This window comes from Alosa alosa, chromosome 16, assembly GCF_017589495.1.
Source record: "Alosa alosa isolate M-15738 ecotype Scorff River chromosome 16, AALO_Geno_1.1, whole genome shotgun sequence".
Lineage (NCBI taxonomy): Eukaryota > Metazoa > Chordata > Actinopteri > Clupeiformes > Clupeidae > Alosa > Alosa alosa.
This window is the reverse complement of record NC_063204.1, coordinates 4439184-4462983: the sequence shown is the minus strand read 5'-3', so window position 1 is coordinate 4462983 and position 23800 is coordinate 4439184. Positions and strand designations below refer to the sequence as shown.

The window sequence follows — 23800 nt, the reverse complement described above, 5'->3', positions numbered from 1 at the left end:
TTATCCCAATCCGTAAATTAGTGAAACACACTCAGTACACAGTAAACACACACTAATCCTGGCGCAGTAAGCTGCCTGCAACAACAGCGGCGCTCGGGGAGCAGTGAGGGGTTAGGTGCCTTGCTCAAGGGCACTTCAGCAATTCCTACTGGTCGGGGTTCGAACCGGCAACCCTCCGGTTACAAGTCCGAAGCGCTAACCAGTAGGCCACGACTGACCCCAAAGGGATAGGGGGGTAAAGGTCTGGGTTTAGCAGCATGCAAAGTTATATCATTCAGAGGCTGTTGGATAAGGGTACTATGGCATGATGGGATAGCATAGAGTGTAAGCGCTTTCAGACATACGTGTAAGACCGGAGGTTCTGCCGATGTTAAACGGTGGGGCCGTATATCTGAACGACATAACCGGTCATATGGACGTCCAAATTTAGCCGGTTGTTCTACTACTACCCCCCTAGTATTTCCTCCGGACATTATGTAAATGTGCTGTGTCTGAACGAGGCGTAGAACATGCGTTAAAATTTACACCTAGTGAGAGGGTTGTTGGTGACGTTTCTTCGATGCGTCCATGTGGTTATCTGACTTAGTGTTATGATGGAGTGGCATATTGCTGTCCAGAAAATCTCCGACCTGGAAAGATGCAGACATCACTGAGCTACTGTCCATGAGGGCATACAACATCTTGATAGAACACATGAAGGGAACGCCAAGAGACGTTGTAGCCTACAACTGCATGACAAGGCCAAACGAATTGAGCAAACAAAAGAACAAAAGACTGAATCACCATAAGCAGAAGGCGCTGAAAAGGCAGTAGCCTACAGCGACGTCGTTGACGACAATAACAGGAGTATTTAATAAATTGTTAGCCAACACGGTTTTCTGTTCATTGATACCTCGCTGAGCTCGCTGATATTTGTTGAGCATATATGCCTAGAGAAAATGAAAATGAAGAAAAGCCAACTTTGTTCCAAGCTCCTTACGTAAATGCAATAGACACATGGGGAGAGGATGCTTTTGGAAAAAATAAACCATGAAAAAACAACAACTTCACTGTTATGTTAGTAGGCTATTTTGTTTGTTGCTTAAAAACGTTGTATGATGGTCTTGAAGTCTTGAGTTAGCCTACTGAATTGGCTGGTGGCCTACCATAAAGTTTGTGCATGCTCTCTCTCCAACGCAAACCAGATGTGGTTCTATAGCCAAGTAATTCTGGTACATAACGTTAAAAACAGATAAATGTGTTTATTCGAAGCACACATGCAAATACTGTTTGCTTACTTGACTAGTCTCCTTCAAATATTAGCCTACGCACAATAGATTTCTCTTCTTTAGCCTACATAATGCATAGGCTACTCTTTGTAAACAAAAAGCAGCTGTGACAGACAGTGGCCGTATATATTCTGCGTCATATCTCGCATCTTGTGAACTCTACAAGCCCCCGCCCCTCACTCGACAACCACACGGAGATTCTGTAATGTGCGTGTATGTCGTTCACACATACGTCCGTATAAGGTCAGTATTAGGTCCACAGGTTAGCATCATATCTGAATCATCCGAAGGGTAGGACCTCCGTTTGACAAACCTCCGCATGTACTCCGGAGGTTATATCTGAAAGCGCTTAGTGACTCAGCATGATTATGTAGACTGTGTGGGGGCGTGGGGGGCGATGGGGGTTGGGACAGGGCAGGGAAGGGGAGAGATCAAGGTCCCAAGCTCAACACACTGATTTTGCCGCTAGTCAGCTATTGCTTGTGCTTCCATTAGGCCTCCAGTGCTAACACAAAACTAGGCCTCGGCAGGTCTAGGGTTGAGTGTGTTTTTTGCCTTGCACAACAAATGACTGCACTAGACTGATTTGCTTTTTTTTTTTTTTGAAGATTGAGAAAAATCGGAATCATTTCCTATGAATTCTTTAAGACATAATCCAGCACATTAAACATGTTTGTGTTGTAGTCGTAGTGCTTAAAGCCCAATATTGATAAAAAAAATAGCCTATGCTTTCATTGTTTATTCATATCACTGTTTTTATTTTAGGTTTCATAACAAAACTGCTCATTGTTCCTGAACCAATGCTTCTTTTCCTACTGAAATGAAAGTGGCAGCAAGCAGTTTGTACAGCCTGACTGTGGAAATACTGACAACTTGTAATCTGCTGTGGAGCTGTCAGCTGGATAATGTGTCATTACGCTTCCTTTCCAGAATAAGACTGCACATTAGGCATCCATTTAGTCACCGGCTCATTAACATTAAACTACAGAGGCCGCTTCACCGAATCACATTAGCCATCACGTTAAGGAGTAGGTTAGACTCGGTGAAAGAGCGTCAACTTAACCTACAACTCGAAAGCAATTATTTTGAAAGCTTGCATTTTATCCAATGAATGAAAGAAAGAAAGAAAGAAAGAAAGAAAGAAAGAAAGAAAGAAAGAAAGAAAGAAAGAAAAAATGAAAGACAGAATGACCGAAAAAAAAAGAGAGAGCCAGAGCCAAGAATAGAAAAGCAGAAAAAGTAAACCAGAACGAAAGAAAGAAAGTACAGATTTATCAAGCTGATAGCTAGTGAGTGAATGACCTCTAAGAGTGGAGAGAGAAGACCTGGTGGGGCTGAGCGGAGGTCGGAGGTTAGCTTGGCCTGGCGGCGTGGCTTACACGGCCGTGGTCAACTGCAGGGGGGGCGACCCCGCGAGCCACCTTAAGAGCCACTAAAAGGCTTAAACGACGCTGCAAATGATGTGGAGGAGAGGAGCTGGGAGACGTCTGTGAAAGCTCCTACTCAGCATGGGATCTCTTAGGCCCCGCTCCTCAGTGGCTCACTAGCAGGCCCCCTGATTCCATCATCTCAACAAAGCCAATCTGTGCAGCTCTGTCTCAGCAGGGGAATCCCAACCAACATCACAAGTTGCTGGATAAAAAGCATGCATCGACAAAGACACATCCTGTTCTGAATGTGTCACAGAAGGCCACAAACATCTAACAAGCTATCCCCCAATACACACACACCCCGCCCCATACCATTAGAATAATCCCACTAGATTCTAAGTCCATCAGCATGTTGCACGTGCGTGCAGACTGACTACTCCAAACAGGAAGTCAGCCAGCCAGCCAGCTATGCTCTATGGAACACAACTCTCCCCAACCCCTCGCCCTCCCCAACGCCTCGCCCTCCACACCCCTGCTACAGAGCATCCTCTCCTGGTGGTCCACAAAAGCTGCACTAATCTAGTCAACCTCTAGATCAGTTTCGCTATTTAGCGCATTCTCACTTATCATTGATGAGCACAGGAGCAGGCTGACACCTGAGCATGTTGAAATGATCACCTTTGTGAAGAAGAATCTCCCCATCATGTTCAGACTTCTTGAATTTCCCCTGGGGATCAATAAAGTATCTATCTATCTATCTATCTAGACTGCAGCCAGGGCAAACAGTAGAAATGGAAGGGGAGATGGAGATGGAGCAGTAAAGTGTGGAGATAGCAATACTGTAGAAGGCGTGACAGTTATTTGGGTTGTTATAGCCAATTCGGTGTGTGTGTGTTAATTTGACTATTTTCTACTCAGGTTTTGTGTGTGTTGCTTTTATATATAATTTTATATTGTTTACAATATTGTTTACACTGATGGCTTTTTTAAGCCTGGGTTTACACTCACTGCCAATTCAGTTTGTGTGGTTAATTGACTGTTTATTATTTTGTATATTTTGTGTTAATATTTAACCCTGTTAAGAATAAAAAGGTCAGCTTCTCATTACCAACCATTGTGGATTATTCAAACTAACCTAATTAAGTTGGCTAGTTGTTCTTAAGAGTAAAACCCTTTTCAGCATGAGTATAACAACAAAATAAGTAAATATCTTTAATCTTTAATACATGCTTGGATCGGCCGGTATCGGTAGATGCTAAAAGCTACAATATCGGTATCGGATCAGAAATGCAAAAAGCTGGATCGGGACATCTCTATCCGAGACAATGTGGAGTGTGCAAGGTTTGGCCATCTAGACATTTTCAGCCATCCGACAGCCCCCAAGCACTTCATCCCCACTCTAACCCCCTGCTCTACTTCCTGTGTGAGCCCTGAGCAACCTTTAGCATCTCCTTGTTGGAAACAGTTCTCTACTGGACACAGTCACAGAATGCCACAGGCACAGGATATGTCACAGGAAACTGGGCTACCCCAGGCCCACAGGGTCATACACTACAACAGGAACTAATCAGCAAATGGAAACGGGGCTACCTCAGGCCCACAGGGTCAAAGGTCAAACACTTAACAGGAACTAATCAGCAAATGGTAAGCCACAAGTTTCCAACCTTTAAAATAACAGCTGCACATCAAAAATCATTAGGTATGTCATTTTTCTCTTATGTTAAGTATCAAAATATCATGTGGTGCGACCATCCCACCATGACTGCTGTTTGGGAAACTTCTTTACAATTAAATATAAGTATAAATACTCTTTTGATCCCGTGAGGGAAATTTGGTCTCTGCATTTAACCCAATCCGTGAATTAGTGAAACACACTCAGCACACAGTAAACACACAGTGAGGTGAAGCACACACTAATCCCGGCGCAGTGAGCTGTGAAAATCCAAAAGTGTTTTGTAGCTCTGTAGAAAATTACCGGTACACAGCATTTAGATTTTTATGTCCATCATATTATACAAACAAACTTTGTCCGAGGGCGTCAACTTTATCAAACATCATGTGGTGTAACCATCAAGAAACTGCCATTTTCAGACTTTTATTTTTCAAATGAATTCAAAGTGGGTGGGAACGGCTGAAGTGCCCTTGAGCAAGGCACCTAACCCCTCACTGCTCCCCGAGCGCCGCTGTTGTAGCAGTCAGCTCACTGCGCCGGGATTAGTGTGTGCTTCACCTCACTGTGTGTTCACTGTGTGCTGAGTGTGTTTCACTAATTCACGGATTGGGTTAAATGCAGAGTTGGGTTAAATTTCCCTCACGGGATCAAAAGAGTATATATACTTATACTTTTAGAGTACATTTTCAAATATTTCAGAAACAACCGTTTACATTAACTCTTGGTACATTATAATGACAAAAAAAGCAACAAAAAAAAAACATAAGTTTACTTTGGTAAATGTTTATTTATTTATCAATTATTCCTCCCACTGTGTTCTGTTCAGCAAGAAAGATTTGTTTCACTTATTATCAACACCATACAAATGTGGTGTTAACACTGTAATCTAGGATTTTATTACCATTATTTTTGTTTTGTTTATTTTTATTTGTTATATTATTAGTGATTGGGCAACATCATCATATTTGTTTGTTTTACTGTTTTATTTAGGCTATTTTACCATACTCTGAAAGCTTCCCCATTTCATTTCTGTATCACTTTCTCTCTCTCACACACACAAACACACAATCTCTCTCTCTCTCTCTCTCTCTCTCACACACACACTCTCCATTTCTCTCTTTTAAACATTTCTCTCACTCACTGTATCCATCACATACAATGTGATCACATACAATCTATCACGCTAACTATTCCACTAACACACTATCCATTACAGATCACTATCTATCACACCATCAATCTATCATTTTATTTATCTATCGTCTGTCTATCTTCTAGCCTCCAAATCTAGTTAGCCTAACATCTATGTTTCACTATTTTACTCAAAAAAGCTTTCATTCTGCCACGGTCAGTCTGTATATCTTTTAATTTATCTTTACCTTTATTCTCTCTTCCTTTCCATCCAACCATAGCCTGGTTAGCGCCACCACTTCTCAATGAGACGTGGTCTGGGAACCAAACGTTAATTTTCTCGTATTTGAAAAAAATGCCCAGATCCGTTTATTGGGTGCCACGGATGTCTATCAAATGCGTCTGTGCATAGCTCATCATCGTCTTGCTTTCCCCCTTGTTCTGTGATTGGTCCCCTATCTCAGGCGAAAATTTGCTCCATGGTCTCCAGGATGCCTTAGCAGCGTGAATCAAATCGCGCGCAAGGCAGCATGGGAACACCCAGGCTAATCCAACCATGCATCTTTGTCCATCTTAATACCTTTCCTGCCCCATCTCTTCACTTTACGTTCTGAATTAAACATTTCATATTATTAAAAACTTGTAAACAAAATTTTAAGCATGTTAAGGAAATACATTTAATGTTAAGATAATTTATGGACTCGCACCACATGACATTTTTTAAGGCCGCAACCAATTCATCCTCATGAAAAAATACTAAAATCACTTTATTTGAAAATGTAATATAGATTTTCGTATACCCAACATTCTTAGTGTTTGAACAATTGCAACAGAAATTCTAATTTTTTAAATTTTAAATTTGGCCTATTGAAAAACCTTATACGTCATTGACCCACAAACACCAGGCACCAGACAATGATGTCCATATTTTACCTTTAAACTGGATCCTGAGCATGACTTAAAGAAAGACTGCTTACCTCAAAACTGTATTCCCTGTCAGACCTGGTCCGTGAGATACCCTTCAGGACTATTTTCTCTATATGAACAGCTGTAAAGAAAGAGGCAGCAGTCACACACAATGCACTGGAACTTGCTGTTCACTACAGTATAATCTTTCAGATACGACATCAAACATGGCATAGAGAGAGCTGTTACTGAATGAGATCAAATGCACACAGGGCAAAGACTCTTAAATTGTGCAATACATAGACTAGATGTTGCCACGCACTACTTGTAAATAATAACATTCCAACTGTTTGTTTTGAGATCAACAGCATACACTTTTCAGTTAAAGTTGAATGGTTCTGGAAAGTATGGCTGTGCAATTAATGAAATCGATTTTAGTTATGATTTAGAACATTCATGAAAACAACATACTCAAAATATAAAAATAATTCCGCTGAATTCTGTTTTGCAACAAGGATTCCAAAACCATTGAGTATCCAACCCCATAATCGAGCAGTCCTATTTGAAACTCATGCTTGCTGTAGGAGGCACTTTCAGTAGAAAACAACTCTTTAACGTGTGCAACATCCTACATATCAACAGTCCTGACTATTTGGCATACCAATGCCTAGTGACCTTTGACCTATACTGTACTTAGTAAGCTGCACAACCGCAAAAGATTCTGCATATATAACGACTCCGAGAATGTGTGTGTGTGTGTGGGGTTTAAACTCTCACCTTTTCTTGGTGTTCTCCTGGGGGGGGACTGGGGGGTTAAGAGCGTCTGGCTCCTCTCAGTGTCGTCGGCCTCAGTGACGGAGGACAGGTACTCTGACCTTAGTGTCTTGTTCTGGGAGAAAAGGGGAGAAATAATCAGTCAACACAGAAAAAACGTTGCTGAATCAGGGAAAAGAGAGCTATGGATAAATAAATAAATAAATACAAGTGGGAGTCATGGATGCAGCAGTAGCAGCAGTCCGCGTGGGTGGCCACTCGCTAGACGCCAGCCTGAGTGACAAATACACTTGTGGCTTCCTGGACTTGCTTTTTTAAGTCCAGTGGAAAGGCAATATAACTTGACGAAGGCCAATTCATACTCCCTCCATGCTCTCCTTACCAAAAAAGGATTAGTCTACAAAATGATTTTTATTACAACATATGGAAATAGTGAGGATTGAGTACATCCATGAGCTGTTTAGAGCCTACACGTTTTTTTTCCTGATTGAGTTTGACATCGACCGGACATCTGTGGCAAAATGGTTTTTAATTCACCGTGAGTTAACGTAATATATCTGGACCAGAGAGGCAGGCTCTCCTGCAGGCTGCCACCTCACCCCTATCCTCTCCTGCAGGCTGCCCCACTATGCTCTGGGCCAGGCACTGATTTCAACATACTCTTCATTAACTCAACAACCTGGCAGTGCTGCTCTCGTAATGGAGCACTAGGTGTTACAAGGCTACAGAGGTCGGCCCTGTCCGCAGGCAGGGGTGCTTATCTAGCAGCACATCTGCACGTACAATTAATACCCATTCACACAGAGTAACGTACTACTCTTGGCAATTCCAATCTACCATTACACGAATCATTACCCATTTCCAATAGGCCATGGCCGTCCAGCATGGGCCCAACTTACTATTCATTCATAGTTATTTCTCTCTCTCTCTCTCACGCTCACACACACACACACAGTGAGTGAGGATTTTCACACGTCCAATAATGGAGGGGTGACTGCCAGAAACGTGTCATGTTCTATAACAGTGTGCTTTGCGTGTTTTGGCAGGATAGGATTCCTTCATGGCCACAGAGTCGGGGCCTTCCGCAATGAACCAGCAACTGCTGGGAGTGGGGTGGGCGGTAATCTAATTCTCAGGGATGGGGTTGTGTGTCAGTCGGTAACCTCGCTGCGTGGCCTTTCATGTTTTATGAGACAAGGTATTTGCAGGGTGGCAAAGGTAAAGCTGAAAGAGGCCGCTGCCAGTTGCTCACTAGACTGCCCTCCACCTGTCTACAGACACACTGTAAACACACACACAGACAATCTGCAGTGAGTGGTCAAAGAGCTCGTCTTCTCTTCTCACCAGTGGACGTCTGACATTTAATGACATTTCCAATCATGCATCTACAGCCTTTGGCAAGGTTGACTAGCTTACAGTCTGGTCAGGGGCCAAACGAGAGATAATGATTAAAAATGCACAGAATAAATATCTTCAGCTGTCAGCTGGTTAGTCAGGGTGAAAGGGTAAGTCTCAGAGGGGAAATAAAAAGTCCACTGTTGTCACTAGGTTTAAACACAGTACATACTTTTGTGAGATCCAAAACCTCAAAGCTGCATAAAGAGGTGCTGCGCATGGTGTGGGATATTCAGTCATAGTTATAAAGAAACCAAAATAGTGCAGTTGACAGTGCAATAGTACAGTTTTACGACGAAGACAAAAAAATATGATGACTTGAAAATAAGAGCTCAAAATCTGATGCCAAGGTTGGTGTTGCCTTACTATCCATTCCAATCATCAACTTTCCTTCTTACCTTTAACATCTTATTTTGTATAATCCACCATTTAATTTTATTAAAGTGATTTTAAGTCAGACATAACAGCTACCAGCTAACATATATACAGGCTAAGTTAAGCTGCCTATCCTGGTGTTCATGTGTTGGCACAACTGAAAACTGGCCCTCACTAGTCCTATGGGGCAAGTCGCAGGTGGATTTATGTGAGAAGAACCAGTGGGTTTTGTGTATCAGAATGTAGACTCTTCGATCAATGACAATTATATTACATCAGGCGGTGATGTAGTGGCTAAGGAGCTGTGCTAGCGTGCAGTAGCCTGAAAGTTGTGAGTTCAATTCCTGGCTTCCACCATTGTGCCCTTGAGCAAGGCACTTAACCCCAAGTTGCTCCGGGGACAATGCAATCCCTTGTACAACCCCAAAACAGAAAAAGTTGGGACGTTGTGTAAAATGCAAATAAAAACAGTGTGATGATAATACAAGTCTCGTAAACCCATATTTAGCAGTAAAAAGGACATAGACAACATATAAAATGTTGAAAATGAAAATTTGGACTATTACATGGAAAATATATGCTATTTTAAATTTGATGCCAGCAACATATGCAGGGTGTATCCAGAAAGCTACACGTGTAGCTTTCTGGATACACCCTGCAGAACTATAACAAGGGGTTCGGATATACACCAGGATTAATAGTAGATAGAAAAAATGATAAAACATTTGTGTCAGATTTTTCAGAGAATTACGCCCTGGGGGGAATTCTATCGCAGATATTTTGTTCAATACATAAATTGGCAAAAAGCTTGGCTTTTTCCTAGCAAATAAAGTAAAGGAGGTTCACTTTAAAATTCTCTATAAGGTATTCTGTGAATGTTGTTGTAGCCAAATATAGACACTATTTGTTCCTTCTGTGGAAACACGGATGAATCATTGTTACATCTTTCTTTTTGAATGTGAGAAGACCAAAACATTTCTCAATGACCTAATCACCTCTTTAACCAGCTTGATGCTTCTTACTCTTAAAGATGAAGCTGTAAGTGGTTCGCACTCCAAAGAAAAGTCTAGACAAAGACAAGACTTTGTCTAGTCTTATAGTACTTCTACAGTATGTCCCAAATAATATGGTATAATATGGCAAGTTATTTTTGGTTAGGGGTCTTCAATGGATAAATTATGCTTTCCTCTGGCAATGACTCATTATCATTACTGTGTTTATTTGTTTTATTTTGTGTGTGTGACGGAGTATTTTTGTGTTGTAACATGGTACTGCTGTACTATGGGTGTAATATTTTTACTGTTGTGTGTTGTGTGAAGGGAAATGAGCTTCTAGCTACTATGCTAACCTAGCCGCCTGATCCCAGTTCATCAACCTCAAACTTGTGTAAGGGAGGCATAGCTGCTAGTGACGTTAGCTCGGACAGAAGCTCAGTTACCAAAGCACGGTGCTCAATGGGGGAAAATGCATAGCTATCAACAACCAAACGAGACTGCTGCTTAACCAACCAATAGCAGCTACATAACACAAACTAAAGCAGCCAACTTGGTTAAAAATGAGATAACTTGACAGACATGTATGCACAAGTTAACGTTAACGCTTGCTAACAGAACTATAACGATGACATAACTGAAAGTCTTTAGCTGCTAACCAATATCACTATAACTTGCAAGGTGATGGCTAGTTGATTATGTAACGTTAACATTAAATATAGTTTAGCTGCAAAACATTTGCAAGTTAAATCACATAATCTGAAAACATTAGCTGGATGTAAAGTTACATTAGGGTTGGACGATGACGTTGTCAATAGTTCGTTCTCAGTTTAAACATCTAACTTAACGTTATACATTTCGAATTTCCACAAGTATGACAAAACAGCTGGCAGCGAACAGTTTGGCAAAGTATCAAGTCAGAGTGATAGTACTACGACATCGTATCAGAGGTGAAAGATAACCAAAAGCTAACCAATAGCACCTTAGGGTAACCTAACCTGCAACTAGCAAGGTCGGTTTGTGTCAACACCAAAAAGTTAGCTAGAACATTCTGTCTGGCTCAGGTTAAGATCTTGCGAGTAACGATTTTGTGTAGTAACGCTAGAACAACTTGTTACCTTAAATAGACATTCTTAAGTCTGGTATTTACCTGTGTGTTAGTGGATTGTTTATTCTGAAGTTTAGTTTGCTCGTCAATCGCAAGTTCCACTTTTTCCAGTTGCCCGTGGAGCGTCTCCCTCTGGTGAAAAGGGAAGGCTGGGTGTAACGAAGCCATAGTGAAAAGCAATGCAAGTTGCTCTAGGAGTCCGGCCCCTGTGTCCATAAGCGGCCTGCAACCCTGCTCTGACTGCCCGTACTCATCCCCATCCTCACACGGAGGATGAAAGGGTAGAAATTGGGGGTCCCTAAAGGAAGAAATGGGAAGGCCATAGTTTTTGTAGCACAGGGCGGGATCCACATGGCTCAAAATGCGAAATAGTATACCCGCACATTCCCTATTGTCAGATCCCAAGAGAGATAAGTAGACTAGCAGTTTGGACCTCATGACAGGGTCAATCACATTTGATAAAAGCCCCATGTCATTTGGACTGTTCGCTCTTATCTCACAGTCCCGAAGAACGTAGTAATCTTTCCTGGCCAAGTCCTCTAAGCAGGATCCCAAAAAGCGGAGCTCCAGGGGTTGGCACATATGTAGCAATCCATACATGAACTCAATACGCTTCGCAGAGTTTAGGTGTAAGCCAAACCATTCAAACACAGTTTCCTTGGTCAGTCGAAAAGGGTATCCTTCTCCAGAACATTCGCGAGGTCTCTCAAAGGACGAAGGAGAGACAGACCTTGGTATATGTTTGGTTTGCTCTTGCTCGTACTCGGCCGTATCGTCGCCTTCCTCCTCCGCCGTTCTTATGGGCAGCTTCATTTTAAGCATTATCAGCTCTGGTCGAACGATAAAGATGCGAAAAATTAAGGATCAAAATGCATTGTTTCCCCGTCGTACTCACTGTTAATGATATCCAAACGACAAGAACTACCTAAGATAACCGTATTTTTGTAATAGTCACAGTGACACTCGGTAGTAATAGCTGTAGCTTGCTAAAGAGTTCACCGTTTACTCAACCACTCTACTCTGCCCTGAGATGTCACGTCAATCATTCACTGACTCCTCCTCCATTCCTCTGTCTGCGTTCTGAAGCCTCAGCTGGGTCCTAAACGTCCCCAGGTATAAACCATAGACAGTAAAAGAGGTATAAACTTACAGATTCTCTCCTAGTTCTGCTTCGAGCCTAACTTTGTTTCCGTCCACGAAATTATTTGAGTGGATTTGCGGTTTTCGCTCATTGAGTGATCTAAACATGTTGTATATCCTGTATTATTACAGTCCGTCCTTTATTTTTGACCACATAATATGGACTAAATCCCTGTGTAGACTGATCGTCAGAGACTCTGCCAATCATGAGACAACACTGCCCTCGTGCGGCTGAAAACTTTGAAAGTGGGAATTTTGAAAGTGAACGATGTGTTTTCTCCCAATGAAGCAGGTTGCTTTAGCTCCCTCTACTGAGTAAGCGTGTAATCAAATGTTTTCTGGAGGCCTAAAGAAGAGAATGTTTCCCTGGATCAGAGACACACACACACACAAGGGGAAGTGTAATGACAAATGATATTTCGCTAATGAGAAAAGAAGACTGTTCGTATGAAGCTGACTGTGCTTTGTTGATACTTGTGCGCAGCGACAGGTGTGTGTGTGTGTGTGTGTGTGTGTGTGTGTCAAAAAGGGGCGTGGCTTATATCGGTTATCTGTCATGGAGACCATTGTCTTACATGTATACATCAAAATACAAGAACAATACAATAACAAAAACAGACATTTCTTCTGCGGGCTTGTAACCAGAGGGTTTCCTGTTTGATCCCCGACCAGTAGGCACGGCTGAAGTGCCCTTGAGCAAGGCACCTAACTCCTCACTGCTCCACAAGCGCCGCTGTAGCAAAGCAGCTCACTGCTCTGGGTTAGTGTGTGCTTCACTGTGTGCTGTGTGTTCACTAATTCATGGATGGGATAAATGCAAAGACCAAATTCCTTGTATACGCAAGTATACTTGGCCAAGAAACCTGATTTACTGATTTAACATATCTATTCAAACGACCTGTATCTCCATCATACAAATTACTTGAGCTTCATTTATTCACACCAATGACATGTAAAGCAGACAGCAATGTTTTGAAAATGAGTAGGCAAGTCATGGACAACACAGTTATACAACAAGTCCACATATCTATGAATGCACTTGTCAATGCTACTTTACTAATCAATTTGATCGAGAGTACGCAAATCATCATGACTGACACCACACTCAAATTCTCAATTCACCTTTGATTTCCTAGGGGAGTAACAGCATTGCAATTAAATACAAGTTGGTACATTTTTATAGATCAGACATAACATTATGACTACCTAATATTTGCCACCAAATCAAATAATTATCTTGCTGAAAGAGGCCACTGTCAATACCCTTTCCATGAATGGGTGTCTTGGTTTGCAGCAATGTTTAGGTAGGTGGTATGAATCAAAACATCCACATGAAGTTTGTGCTTTCAGTCTGTCTAATACAGTATTTTCGCAAATTGATTAAACTTTTGTTATTCATTCATTCTTGAGAAATGGGAAACATGTTCAGCAGTAATAGCTAACAGATTAAGATGTTGTTAAGAATTAATAGGAATCAAGGAAACACAAGGAAACACAAACGATTCAATAAAAAATTCAAAACCATTTCAGCTATTTAATGGTGAGAGACTCTGTGTGGCTCTGAGACCATGCAACAAGGAGTGTGTCTACTCCCACAAACAAGTGTCTATGTGACAGGAAATGTACATCAGAACAGGACAGAGAAATCTGGAAGGATTAGTAAAAAATGAGCAAAAAACATCTCTACAATAAAATGCAAAATCCTTATTGTACTGTATTAAATAAATAACATGGCTGGCTATGTGTACTGTTGACATCCTGACAATAAATACGATTTTACTGGAAAGTCCAACGTTGAGTGCATGATCAGCTGCTGTGTGTGTAGTTTCAGCAATGTCTGAGAATCTGTAATACCCAAACTCTCTTTCTAACGATTCCACAGACATGATACTGGACCACAAGCTTATGTTAGAATTTCAGAAGTTTGTAACAAGGCACAATGACAGTTACTACTACCTGCCAACACATAATATGCTAGGCATAGGGTTTTCAGACCAATAGGAGCTAGGTAATCTAGGTATGGCCAGACTGTGGACAGCGGTGTTTATGGCGGTTGTAGTTGCTTGGGTCGCTGAACTTCTTGGAGCAGAATTTGCAGGTGTACGGCTTCAGTCCCATGTGGATGTTCTGGTGCACTCTGAGGTTGGTCAGCCTGGCGAAGCTCTTCCCACAGTGATTGCAGATGTGCAACGTGGTGTGGTCCTTCATGTGAGCCCGCAACGCTCGGTCAGTCCGCAGGATTTTGCCACACATGGGGCAGATGTACCTCTCCTCGAGGTCCGCGCCATGGTGGACAGCCATGTCCAGGTGACTTCCGGAAAGGTCTCCCCGGACATTGTGGAAGTCGCTGGTCCCGGGGGGAAGATTCAAACCAAAGCCCCCCATCGGGTCTGGCGGCTCCTCATGCAGATACTGCATCGAGTGGTGGGCTTGAGGTGGACCTCTTGGTGGAGACGCCGGGTCGGTCCAATGTGTTAAATATGCACCGCCATGCTCCTCCTCTTCCTGCTCACGCTGCAGGTCCACGTCCTGTGCCAGCTGGGCCGACTGGGCGTAATGCTTCTCGGCCACAGCGCTGTCCCACTCGTGCAGGTCATCCTCACTCTCATGACTACAGTCCATACAGCTGGGTCTGCTGCCGGCAGCCGCGACACCGTGAGTGGACCGGTCACAGACGGGCTCAGACTTGGAGCCACATTTGGTGCTGAGGTGGGTTGAGGCTTCCGAGGTAGCCCACTCTAACCCAGTATGGGGGCTTGGTGAAGAGCCCATGTCCTCATTAGGATCAGGGAGGGCCATTGCCACCGTGGACGTGTCTGCTGAGAGGAACACAAGGCTTTTGTGTTATTGTTTTTTAGTCTTGATCATTATGATGTTTTCCTCTCCAATTCCAGAGGTTATTCACTGAAAATGTCAATGCCTTGGACCTCAAGATTCTATCTCCTTGCAATAGAGTACCGAAGCCATGATGTAGCATTGTCAAGGCAGCAATTTCACTGGATCTAAACAAATCAAACTAACCATAGTGATGACCATAGCGGTGGCTTTCTTAATCTATTTAAATCATTTTACAACGTTTCCAAGACTTATATTTTTTTTTTTACACTGTAGGAATCACATTCTACAACATTCATACCAACACGATCAAATTTGTGACTATAGAGTTTTATTTTAGCATGGCTTTCCTCCATAAAAGAGACCTGCATATAACTTCACAGCATGTGGTTAAACTCCTTAAATTCACAGACGAGTCTTGGCTTTATTTTTGTGCCAAAAAACAACACTCTTAACAGCTGTCAGCATTTGATAAGACGTGAAATATCCACTAGGATTTTGTTTCTTACTATTACACCTCACAGGGAATCCGTGTTGTGTGGATAAGCCCTGCCTAGCAGGTAAAACACGTTTAAATAGCTGTAGCCTACATTTAAAATAAATTGTGAGGTAGAAATGATGCCACATGTCTAAATGCAATGCTGTCGATGCCACTTCGAAAGTTTGTTTAGATCCAGTGACACTGCAGTCATGGAAACAGAATGTCACACTTCGGTACTCTATTCTAAAAGGTCTATGATTCTGTAGTGTGTTGTAATTCTGGTATTTTCAAATATTTACACATACTGTATACATTGGATTTGTTTTGACTATAATCGTATTGGCTGTTTCCTGATACAGTCTGAGTTTATACTAAACAGAAATATCACCATCTTATTAGCCATCTTACCATCCTGTTTGTCTCTAGCTTTGTTTGACTGCTCCGAATCCTCCAGCATTTCCTTTTTGACTGAAACAGCATCCAATTCTGTGCCCTGCAGAAGGAGAGAAAGCCAAGTTCCAATCATGTTTTGCAATTTGACTTTCACAAAAATAACACTATAGCTTAATGTTACTGTTTTTCCATGTATGTGTGTGTGTGTTCATTTATCAGCTATAAACAAGCCAAATAATAATATATTTTTTTTTAAAATATTCATTTTCATTCTTTTATAATAACATTTTTGTCCATCTATCTGGTATTCAGAAGGAAATGAGCAAAGCATGGCTTCAGAAAGAAATGAAGACACCCCAAACTATCTTTTTCAACCTCACACTTTCATTTACTTCAGGACCATAGTTTTTGGCAAGTGGTAGTAATCTCTCTGTTACGGTGTACATATTAGGACATCCATCTGATGTCTGATATCTGACAGCTTTTCGTCTGAGGCCATTTTGCCTGATGCAGTTTTATCTGACAGATTTTCCTGACCCTTATTTTTATCCATAAACATGAGCTTTTCCTGAGACCTGATGGCCTTTCATCTGATGTCTGAGACATGACTGTGTAATTCCATAAACCTGACAGAGGGTTTCCTGAGACCTGATGCTTTTTCATCTGATGTTTGACACTTGAATATGGACACCGTACCTTGTTCTCTCATCACTGCTTTTTTGAATAGATATCAGGAATACCAAGAACGCTTGTTTTTCAGGTCCATATCAAGACAAGACCCATCTGTGTGGTGTGCCACGTCCATACCTCAATAGGGGCACTTTTGCCATCTTCACTGCCACTCTGCTGATTCCACAGGGCGCAAGGCTGTGAGGTTTTGGGAGTTCCTACACGGTCAACAAAAATACACAAGCAGGTTAGCTGCCATCTCTGCATCCCGCATACAGTATGCCCAATTTCTCAATGCATTTAAGGTTACGTTGTTATAAGCATATATTTTACACACACATACAATGTAATGGCATATCTATTAAAGACAAACATGTTTATTTCTGAAGCAAGTCAGGGAGGACACTGATCCAAAAGATGCTTGACTGATTGATGATTTCACTTGAAAACAACATTATATTTGCCTTGGAACAAAATGTATGATACTGAACAGTCGTGCATGTCACCAGATGATTCTACGCCTACACTGGAACACTATCATAAAGCACCAACACTAAAATCAATTTACATACAGTAACAAAACAAACATGTTCTCAAGTCATACTGAGAACATGTTTGTCTTCCAACCCACAACATTTGGGCTGGCTATGAATAGTACTTTTCAACCCTGCTGGAAAAACCCCCAGGTAAAAACCAGCTTATGCTGGGAGCTGGTTTTAGTTGGTCTAAGATAGGTTAAGTCTTAGGTGGTTTTATACCAGTTCTTGCTGGTCTGTGATGGTTTAGCTGGCTGGGCCACCAGCTGGTCATGCTGGTATAACCAGAAAAACCAGCTAAGTGGAACCAGCAACACGAACAACAAAGGTCATGATACGCTGGTCAAACCAGCTAAATCCTAAACAGTCATGCAAAAACATACCTTGACCATTTTATGACATGGAGGACTTGGGTAAAAAAAGTATTTTAGGTTTTGGGACCTATTCATGATATAGGCTACCTAACATTCTGTAAAGCGCCATAAGACATGTGTAATGTTTTGGCGCTCTATAAGTGAAATTAAATATTGAAATTGAAAAATGATATCTAGGAATGAACAGCAACAACAATATGTGACCTGACATGGAATGGCACAAAATTCTATTAGACAACTAGCCTTACACGAGCTGACTCGTTCAAATAAACCAGGCTTTGATCCAAACCAGCCTCGTGAGATGTCATCTGCAACAAAAACCAGCGCGCAGCAGCAAAAACTAGCTTAGACCAGCAGGGGAGATGCAGCTGGTCTATCCTGTTTTTTCAGCACAGGGAATGAGGAGGGTGACAAACAAGAGAGAGAGGGGGGATTGTCAACATACTGACCCTGGTTCCTGAATAATTTCCTCTCGGCCTGTTCACGACCAGCAATGTCGTGTGGTAAAGTGTCGTTGTTGTCTGCAGTTCCAAATTCACGTCCATTTCCAAAAGAAATATTCTCCTCCGTAGACTGTAACTTTCCTCTCGCAGAGCCTTTCTCTGAACGGCACACCGACAACTCAGCACGTAAAGTAGCAACTTCGAGGTCAATAAGCTCACATATTTCTGTCACTGCTGCTTCCACCAACACTTGAAGTATCGATGAAATTCTACCTTTAAACTGAGACTCAGACCGTGTGATCATGATGCACAGATCAGGTTAAGGTTGTTGATGTTAAATGTGTCCACTGCATAGGTCCACTGTCTGGTTGATTCTTCATCCCCATTTCTTTCGGAGGCGAAAACAACTGAAAAACTGTAATAGAAACTGTATGTCGCCACCTATTGCCATGGAAGACGAATTCAGATTGATAATCGGATATTCCAGCACACTAGATGGCGCTATATTATTAGCTGCTACTGAATTGGTTGTGCCTTAACCTTCGTTCAGGAAGAAATAATAATAACAAACATTCCAACAGTCTTATTTTTGTTTAGCCGAATGCATATGTTGCACACAATGATTACGGCGTCTAACCCACACTTTAGGGGTAAAATTTCTTCTCTTTTAGAGGAGTTGTTGGCAGCTGCTGTGACGGAAATCTGCGAGCTATTTGATAATGAATTTGCTAATGTTACTTTACGTGCGGAATGTCCCAGATGTAAGCACTCTAAGGAAGTCGAAAAAAGATCACACTCAACACCACATCGTAACAATTCTTCTGGGGACGTCCATAGGTTCACTTCTAGAGACGAGGATGCTCAGAGAGGTTGCAGTCGCGGAGAATATGAACGAAATACAAATGCAGACGCGGGTATGTCATAATATTATCAGACATCACCACCACCACCAACCCAACCCAACACAACAGCAACCCCAGGTTAAAATAATGTTATTGCAATTCTTAAAGACAGGCCGATTTCAGCTGGAACTGTTTTGTGGTGTATTACCTTGGCCTATTAGTTGTCGCACACTCGCACAAGCTAACACTTCAACCTGATTGTAAGGGGTTGTAACAAATGAAAGACGTGGATACTTTATAGCAAAGACATATTACACCTATGATACGCTCTATGGCATGTAAGGATGCAAGATGGACATTTGAAAAACGTTTACACACTGTCATAACGTTTATTTCCTTTTTCTGGTTGTCAGGAGCTCAGCAAACCACACCGCAGTGCAGCCAGTGGGACATGGGTGCTAACAATGAACACTCCAAACATGGCAATAAAGAAATGGTATGGCATTACACACACACACGCACGCACGCACACACACATATTTTGAAAACATCCCCCCCAAGTTAGCTTGATCTTGTGATTTCCTCCTCAGGGTACAAAGATAGAGTTGTTGTCCATCAAACAGGAAGTTGTGGAAGAATCTGACTTTCAGACAGACGGGGACGATGGACAGGAAGGTAAAGAACAGCAGCATGTTTGATTTCATCTGATCACCTTCATCATACACACACCACCTTCATCACACACATATCATCTTCATCACACACACACATCACCTTCATCATACACACATCACCTTCATCATACACACATCACCTTCATCATACACACATCATCTTCATCATACACACATCATCTTCATCATACATACATCGCCTTCATCACACACACATCACCTTCATCATACACACGCCCTTTACCATACACACATGACCTTCATCATACACAAATGACCTTCATCACACACACATCACCTTCATCATACACACATCACCTTCATCACACACACATCACCTTCATCATACACACAACCTTTACCATACACACATCATCTTCATCATACACACATCATCTTCATCATACACACATCATCTTCATCATACACACGCCCTTTACCATACACACATGACCTTCATCATACACACATCATCTTCATCATACACACATCACCTTCATCATACACACATCACCTTCATCACACACACATCACCTTCATCATACACACATCATCTATCTTCATCATACACACATGACCTTCATCATACACAAATCACCTTCATCATACACACGCTCTTTACCATACACACATCACCTTCATCATACACACATCACCTTCATCACACACACATCACCTTCATCATACACACATCATCTATCTTCATCATACACACATGACCTTCATCATACACAAATCACCTTCATCATACACACGCTCTTTACCATACACACATCACCTTCATCACACACACATCACCTTCATCATACACACGCCCTTTACCATACACACATCACCTTCATCACACACACATCACCTTCATCATACACACGCCCTTTACCATACACACATCATCTTCATCATACACACATCATCTTCATCATACACACGCACTTTACCATACACACATCATCTTCATCATACACACGCACTTTACCATACACACATGACCTTCATCATACACACACCACCTTCATCATACACACATCACCTTTGTCATACACACATCACCTTCACACACACAGCATTGTCATCATACACACGCCCTTTACCATACACACATGACCTTCATCATACACACATCATCTTCATCATACACACATCACCTTCATCATACACACATCACCTTCATCATGCACACACCACCTTCATCATACACATACCACCTTGATCATACACACATCACCTGCATCATACACACATGACCTTCATCATACACACATCATCTTCATCATACACACATCACTATCATCATACACACATCACCTTCATCATGCACACACCACCTTCATCATACACGTACCACCTTGATCATACACACATCACCTGCATCATACACACATCACCTTCATCATGCACACAGCATCTTCATCATACACACGCCCTTTACCATACACACATGACCTTCATCATACACACATCACCATCATCATACACACATCACCTTCATCATACATACATGACCATCATACACATACCACCTTGATCATACACACACATTCATATGAATCTCTCTCACATCAACATCCTACATTCAGCTCTCACTGACCGAACCACATACAACCAAGTTTCATCCAAGAACCAGAATAGCCTGCATGCTGTGCGAGGCGGGGGCGGTGGTAGAGTAGTGTTTAAGGAACTGGGCTAGCGTGCAGTAGCCTGTAGGGTGGTGGTAGTGTAGTGGTTAAGGAACTGGACTAGCGTGCAGTAGCCTGTAGGGTGGTGGTAGTGTAGTGGTTAAGGAACTGGGCTAGCGTGCAGTAGCATGTAGGGTGGTGGTAGTGTAGTGGTTAAGGAACTGGGCTGGCGATGCAGTAGCATGTGGGGTGGTGGTAGTGTAGTGGTTAAGGAGCTGGGCTAGCGTGCAGTAGCCTGTAGGGTGGTGGTAGTATAGTGGTTAAGGAACTGGGCTAGCGTGCAGTAGCCTGTAGGGTGGTGGTAGTGTAGTGGTTAAGGAACTGGGCTAGCGTGCAGTAGCCTGTAGGGTGGTGGTAGTGTAGTGGTTAAGGAACTGGGCTAGCGTGCAGTAGCCTGTAGGGTGGTGGTAGTGTAGTGGTTAAGGAGCTGGGCTAGCGTGCAGTAGCCTGAAAGTTGTCGGTTCAATTCCCGGCTTCCACCGTTGTGTCCTTGAGCAAGGCACTTAACCCCAAGTTGCTCTGGGGACAATGTGATCCCTTGTAATATAGCTGACATATGTAAGTCACTTTGGTCAAGAAGTGTCTGCTAAATGTAATGTAATGTAATGTAATGAAAAGATAGATGAAATCATAGCATATGAAAGAACTAGTTTATTTTTTAAATTGAATTTGATCTAATGTCATCTTAATTCCTCCTCTTCAGGAGTGACCGGGTCAGATATCGCGCTGCCGGATCCCACTCTGGACATGAGCACATCGCTGTCTCCGCGGGCAGGACCGCAGTGGCTCCCTCATGGGCCGTACATCCATGCTGACGGCAACTGTGAAGCTAAATTTGAATCGGAGAATAGCCATTCCAGTTCTACTAACAAGGACGAAGTAAGCGAGAACAGTGGCCATGGCTGTTTAGACCATTACCTTGACCAGCAGCAGACGAGCCTGTGGGTGAGCGACATGGCGGCCGGTCCTCACCATCAAGACGAGGCGCAGGGGGAGGACGTGGATCTTGGGAGTTCACTCTTCTCCCGCTGGTCAGTGTCTCCGCTGAGGAATCAGGCATATCTGCACAAGCAGTGGCCGAGGAGCAGAAAGCCGCCTGGGCCTGTGAGCGCGTGTAACGTGAGTCTGTCAGGCGCTGTCTCCTTAGACGTAAGGACCGTCGGTTCTGGGAATCAGCTGCACTCACCTTTGACTCTCACAGCAGACCAGGAGAGGAGATTCACCTGCCCGATATGTGGGAAGAGACTCTTGTCTGAGCAGACACTCAAGTCTCACCAGAAGGTCCACACGGGATACGCACCACATCAGTGCAACCAGTGTGGAAAGAGGTTCTCTCGACTGGAGAACCTCAAAGTGCACCAGAACATCCACACAGGACTCAAACCGTACACCTGCAAATTCTGTCTGAAGAAATTCAACGCCCCAAGCAACTTCAACCGACATAAACGTGCTTGTCTGAAGAGGAAGCTAGCCCAGTTCAGTTCATAATAGTTGGAATCGATCACTGTTTAGAACTAGTTTACATTGATGTTAGGCTCAGGTGCAATGTGTGTGTGGTCTGTGTGTGTATGCATGTGTGTGTGGTGAAGTTTTGGTGTATAGGGCTGATTGAGACTGCCTGCGTGGCGTGAGTGTGGCGTTTCTGATGCGTGGTGGCTGTGTGGCGTTTCTGATGCGTGGTGGCTGTGTGGCGTTTCTGTTGCGTGGTGGCTGTGTGGCGTTTCTGTTGCGTGGCGGGTGTGTGGCGTTTCTGATGCGTGGCGTGAGTGTGGCGTTTCTGATGCGTGGTGGCTGTGTGGCGTTTCTGTTGCGTGGCGTGAGTGTGGCGTTTCTGTTGCGTGGCGTGAGTGTGGCGTTTCTGATGCGTGGTGGCTGTGTGGCGTTTCTGTTGCGTGGTGTGAGTGTGGCGTTTCTGTTGCGTGGCGTGAGTGTGGCGTTTCTGATGCGTGGTGGCTGTGTGGCGTTTCTGATGCGTGGTGGCTGTGTGGCGTTTCTGATGCGTGGTGGCTGTGTGGCGTTTCTGTTGCGTGGTGGCTGTGTGGCGTGTCTGTTGTGTGTCTGTTGTGTGTCTGTTGTGTGTCAGTTGCGTGGTGGCTGTGTGGTGTGTCTGTTGTGTGTCAGTTGCGTGGTGGCTGTGTGGCGGTCTGTTGTGTGTCTGTTTGTGTCTGTTGTGTGTCAGCTGCGTGGCGGCTGTGGTGGCTGTGTGGCCTGTTGTGTGTCAGCTGTGTGGTGGCGGTGTGGCCAGATGCTGGTGTGGGTCTGTTGTGTGCTGTGTATGCTTGATCTGGTGGCTGTGTGTTCTGTTGGCATTGGTGGCTGTGTGGCGTGTCTGTTGTGTGTCAGTTGCGTGGTGGCTGTGTGGCGTGTCTGTTGTGTGTCAGTTGCGTGGTGGCTGTGTGGCGTGTCTGTTGTGTGTCTGTTGTGTGTCTGTTGTGTGTCTGTTGTGTGTCATGCTGTGTGGCTGCTTTTCGCCTTTGCACACCAGAACGCAGTGTCTGACGCTAAGCGGCTTGCTGCTGTGTGGCCTGACGCTGCTGCCAGCGCCCCTCTGCCTATTAAAACATCTCTTCACTTTCTCCTTTGAATGGAAACGCTTCCAACACACTTGTGTGTAGCGTTGGTCCTGTTTCTAGCATGCATGCGTTTTGGCGCAGCTAAATCAGCCCTATGCGTTTTTGTAAATTGCCCTATTAAAACATCTCTTCAAATAGCGCATCCAACTCCTGCATTAGCTCCTTCTTTCATT

General features: G+C 43.1%; 3 protein-coding genes across 4 annotated transcripts in view; 1 reads left to right on the top strand and 2 right to left on the bottom strand.

Annotated features, from left to right (window-relative positions):
- The window catches only part of LOC125309278 (zinc finger CCHC domain-containing protein 2-like), a gene marked incomplete in the record, with an annotated part of 52962 nt that extends 40953 nt beyond the window's left edge, over window positions 1–12009 (bottom strand). The window contains 3 exon segments of the mRNA XM_048266077.1: window positions 6419–6489; window positions 7125–7236; window positions 11034–12009. Of these exon segments, the coding sequence (XP_048122034.1) occupies window positions 6419–6489; window positions 7125–7236; window positions 11034–11813 (963 nt within the window).
- Window positions 12010–13633: 1624 nt separating this feature from the next.
- On the bottom strand, window positions 13634–18249 carry LOC125309473 (zinc finger protein 41-like). Of its 2 annotated transcripts, none has more exons than XM_048266424.1 (4): window positions 17869–18249; window positions 16648–16727; window positions 15856–15940; window positions 13634–14950 (listed from the first exon to the last, which is right to left on the bottom strand). In XM_048266424.1, the coding sequence occupies exons 1-4, from the start codon at window positions 18164–18166 to the stop codon at window positions 14145–14147; spliced, it is 1269 nt and encodes a 422-aa protein (XP_048122381.1). In that variant the 5' UTR covers window positions 18167–18249; the 3' UTR covers window positions 13634–14144. The 2 variants fall into 2 exon arrangements, with proteins under 2 accessions (XP_048122381.1, XP_048122382.1); XM_048266425.1 differs by having other exon boundaries at window positions 13634–14947.
- Window positions 18250–18401: 152 nt separating this feature from the next.
- On the top strand, window positions 18402–23097 carry LOC125309563 (zinc finger protein 90-like). The gene is made up of 4 exons (XM_048266578.1): window positions 18402–18776; window positions 19118–19200; window positions 19295–19379; window positions 21758–23097. Exons 1-4 carry the CDS (start codon window positions 18464–18466, stop codon window positions 22540–22542), a joined length of 1266 nt encoding a protein of 421 aa, XP_048122535.1. The 5' UTR covers window positions 18402–18463; the 3' UTR covers window positions 22543–23097.
- Window positions 23098–23800: the final 703 nt, after the last annotated feature.

What these genes read in the sequence shown, in the direction of transcription:
- LOC125309473 (XM_048266424.1), bottom strand. Translation starts at nt 18,166, where the DNA reads ATGATCACACGGTCTGAGTCTCAGTTTAAAGGTAGAATTTCATCGATA. An exon ending in GAAATTATTCAGGAACCAGG is followed by an intron (nt 16,728 to 17,868) that starts GTCAGTATGTTG and finishes TTGACCGTGTAG; the next exon opens with GAACTCCCAAAACCTCACAG. An exon ending in GCAAAAGTGCCCCTATTGAG is followed by an intron (nt 15,941 to 16,647) that starts GTATGGACGTGG and finishes CTCCTTCTGCAG; the next exon opens with GGCACAGAATTGGATGCTGT.
- LOC125309563 (XM_048266578.1), top strand. Translation starts at nt 18,464, where the DNA reads ATGCATATGTTGCACACAATGATTACGGCGTCTAACCCACACTTTAGG. An exon ending in AAATACAAATGCAGACGCGG is followed by an intron (nt 18,777 to 19,117) that starts GTATGTCATAAT and finishes TCTGGTTGTCAG; the next exon opens with GAGCTCAGCAAACCACACCG. An exon ending in CGGGGACGATGGACAGGAAG is followed by an intron (nt 19,380 to 21,757) that starts GTAAAGAACAGC and finishes CCTCCTCTTCAG; the next exon opens with GAGTGACCGGGTCAGATATC.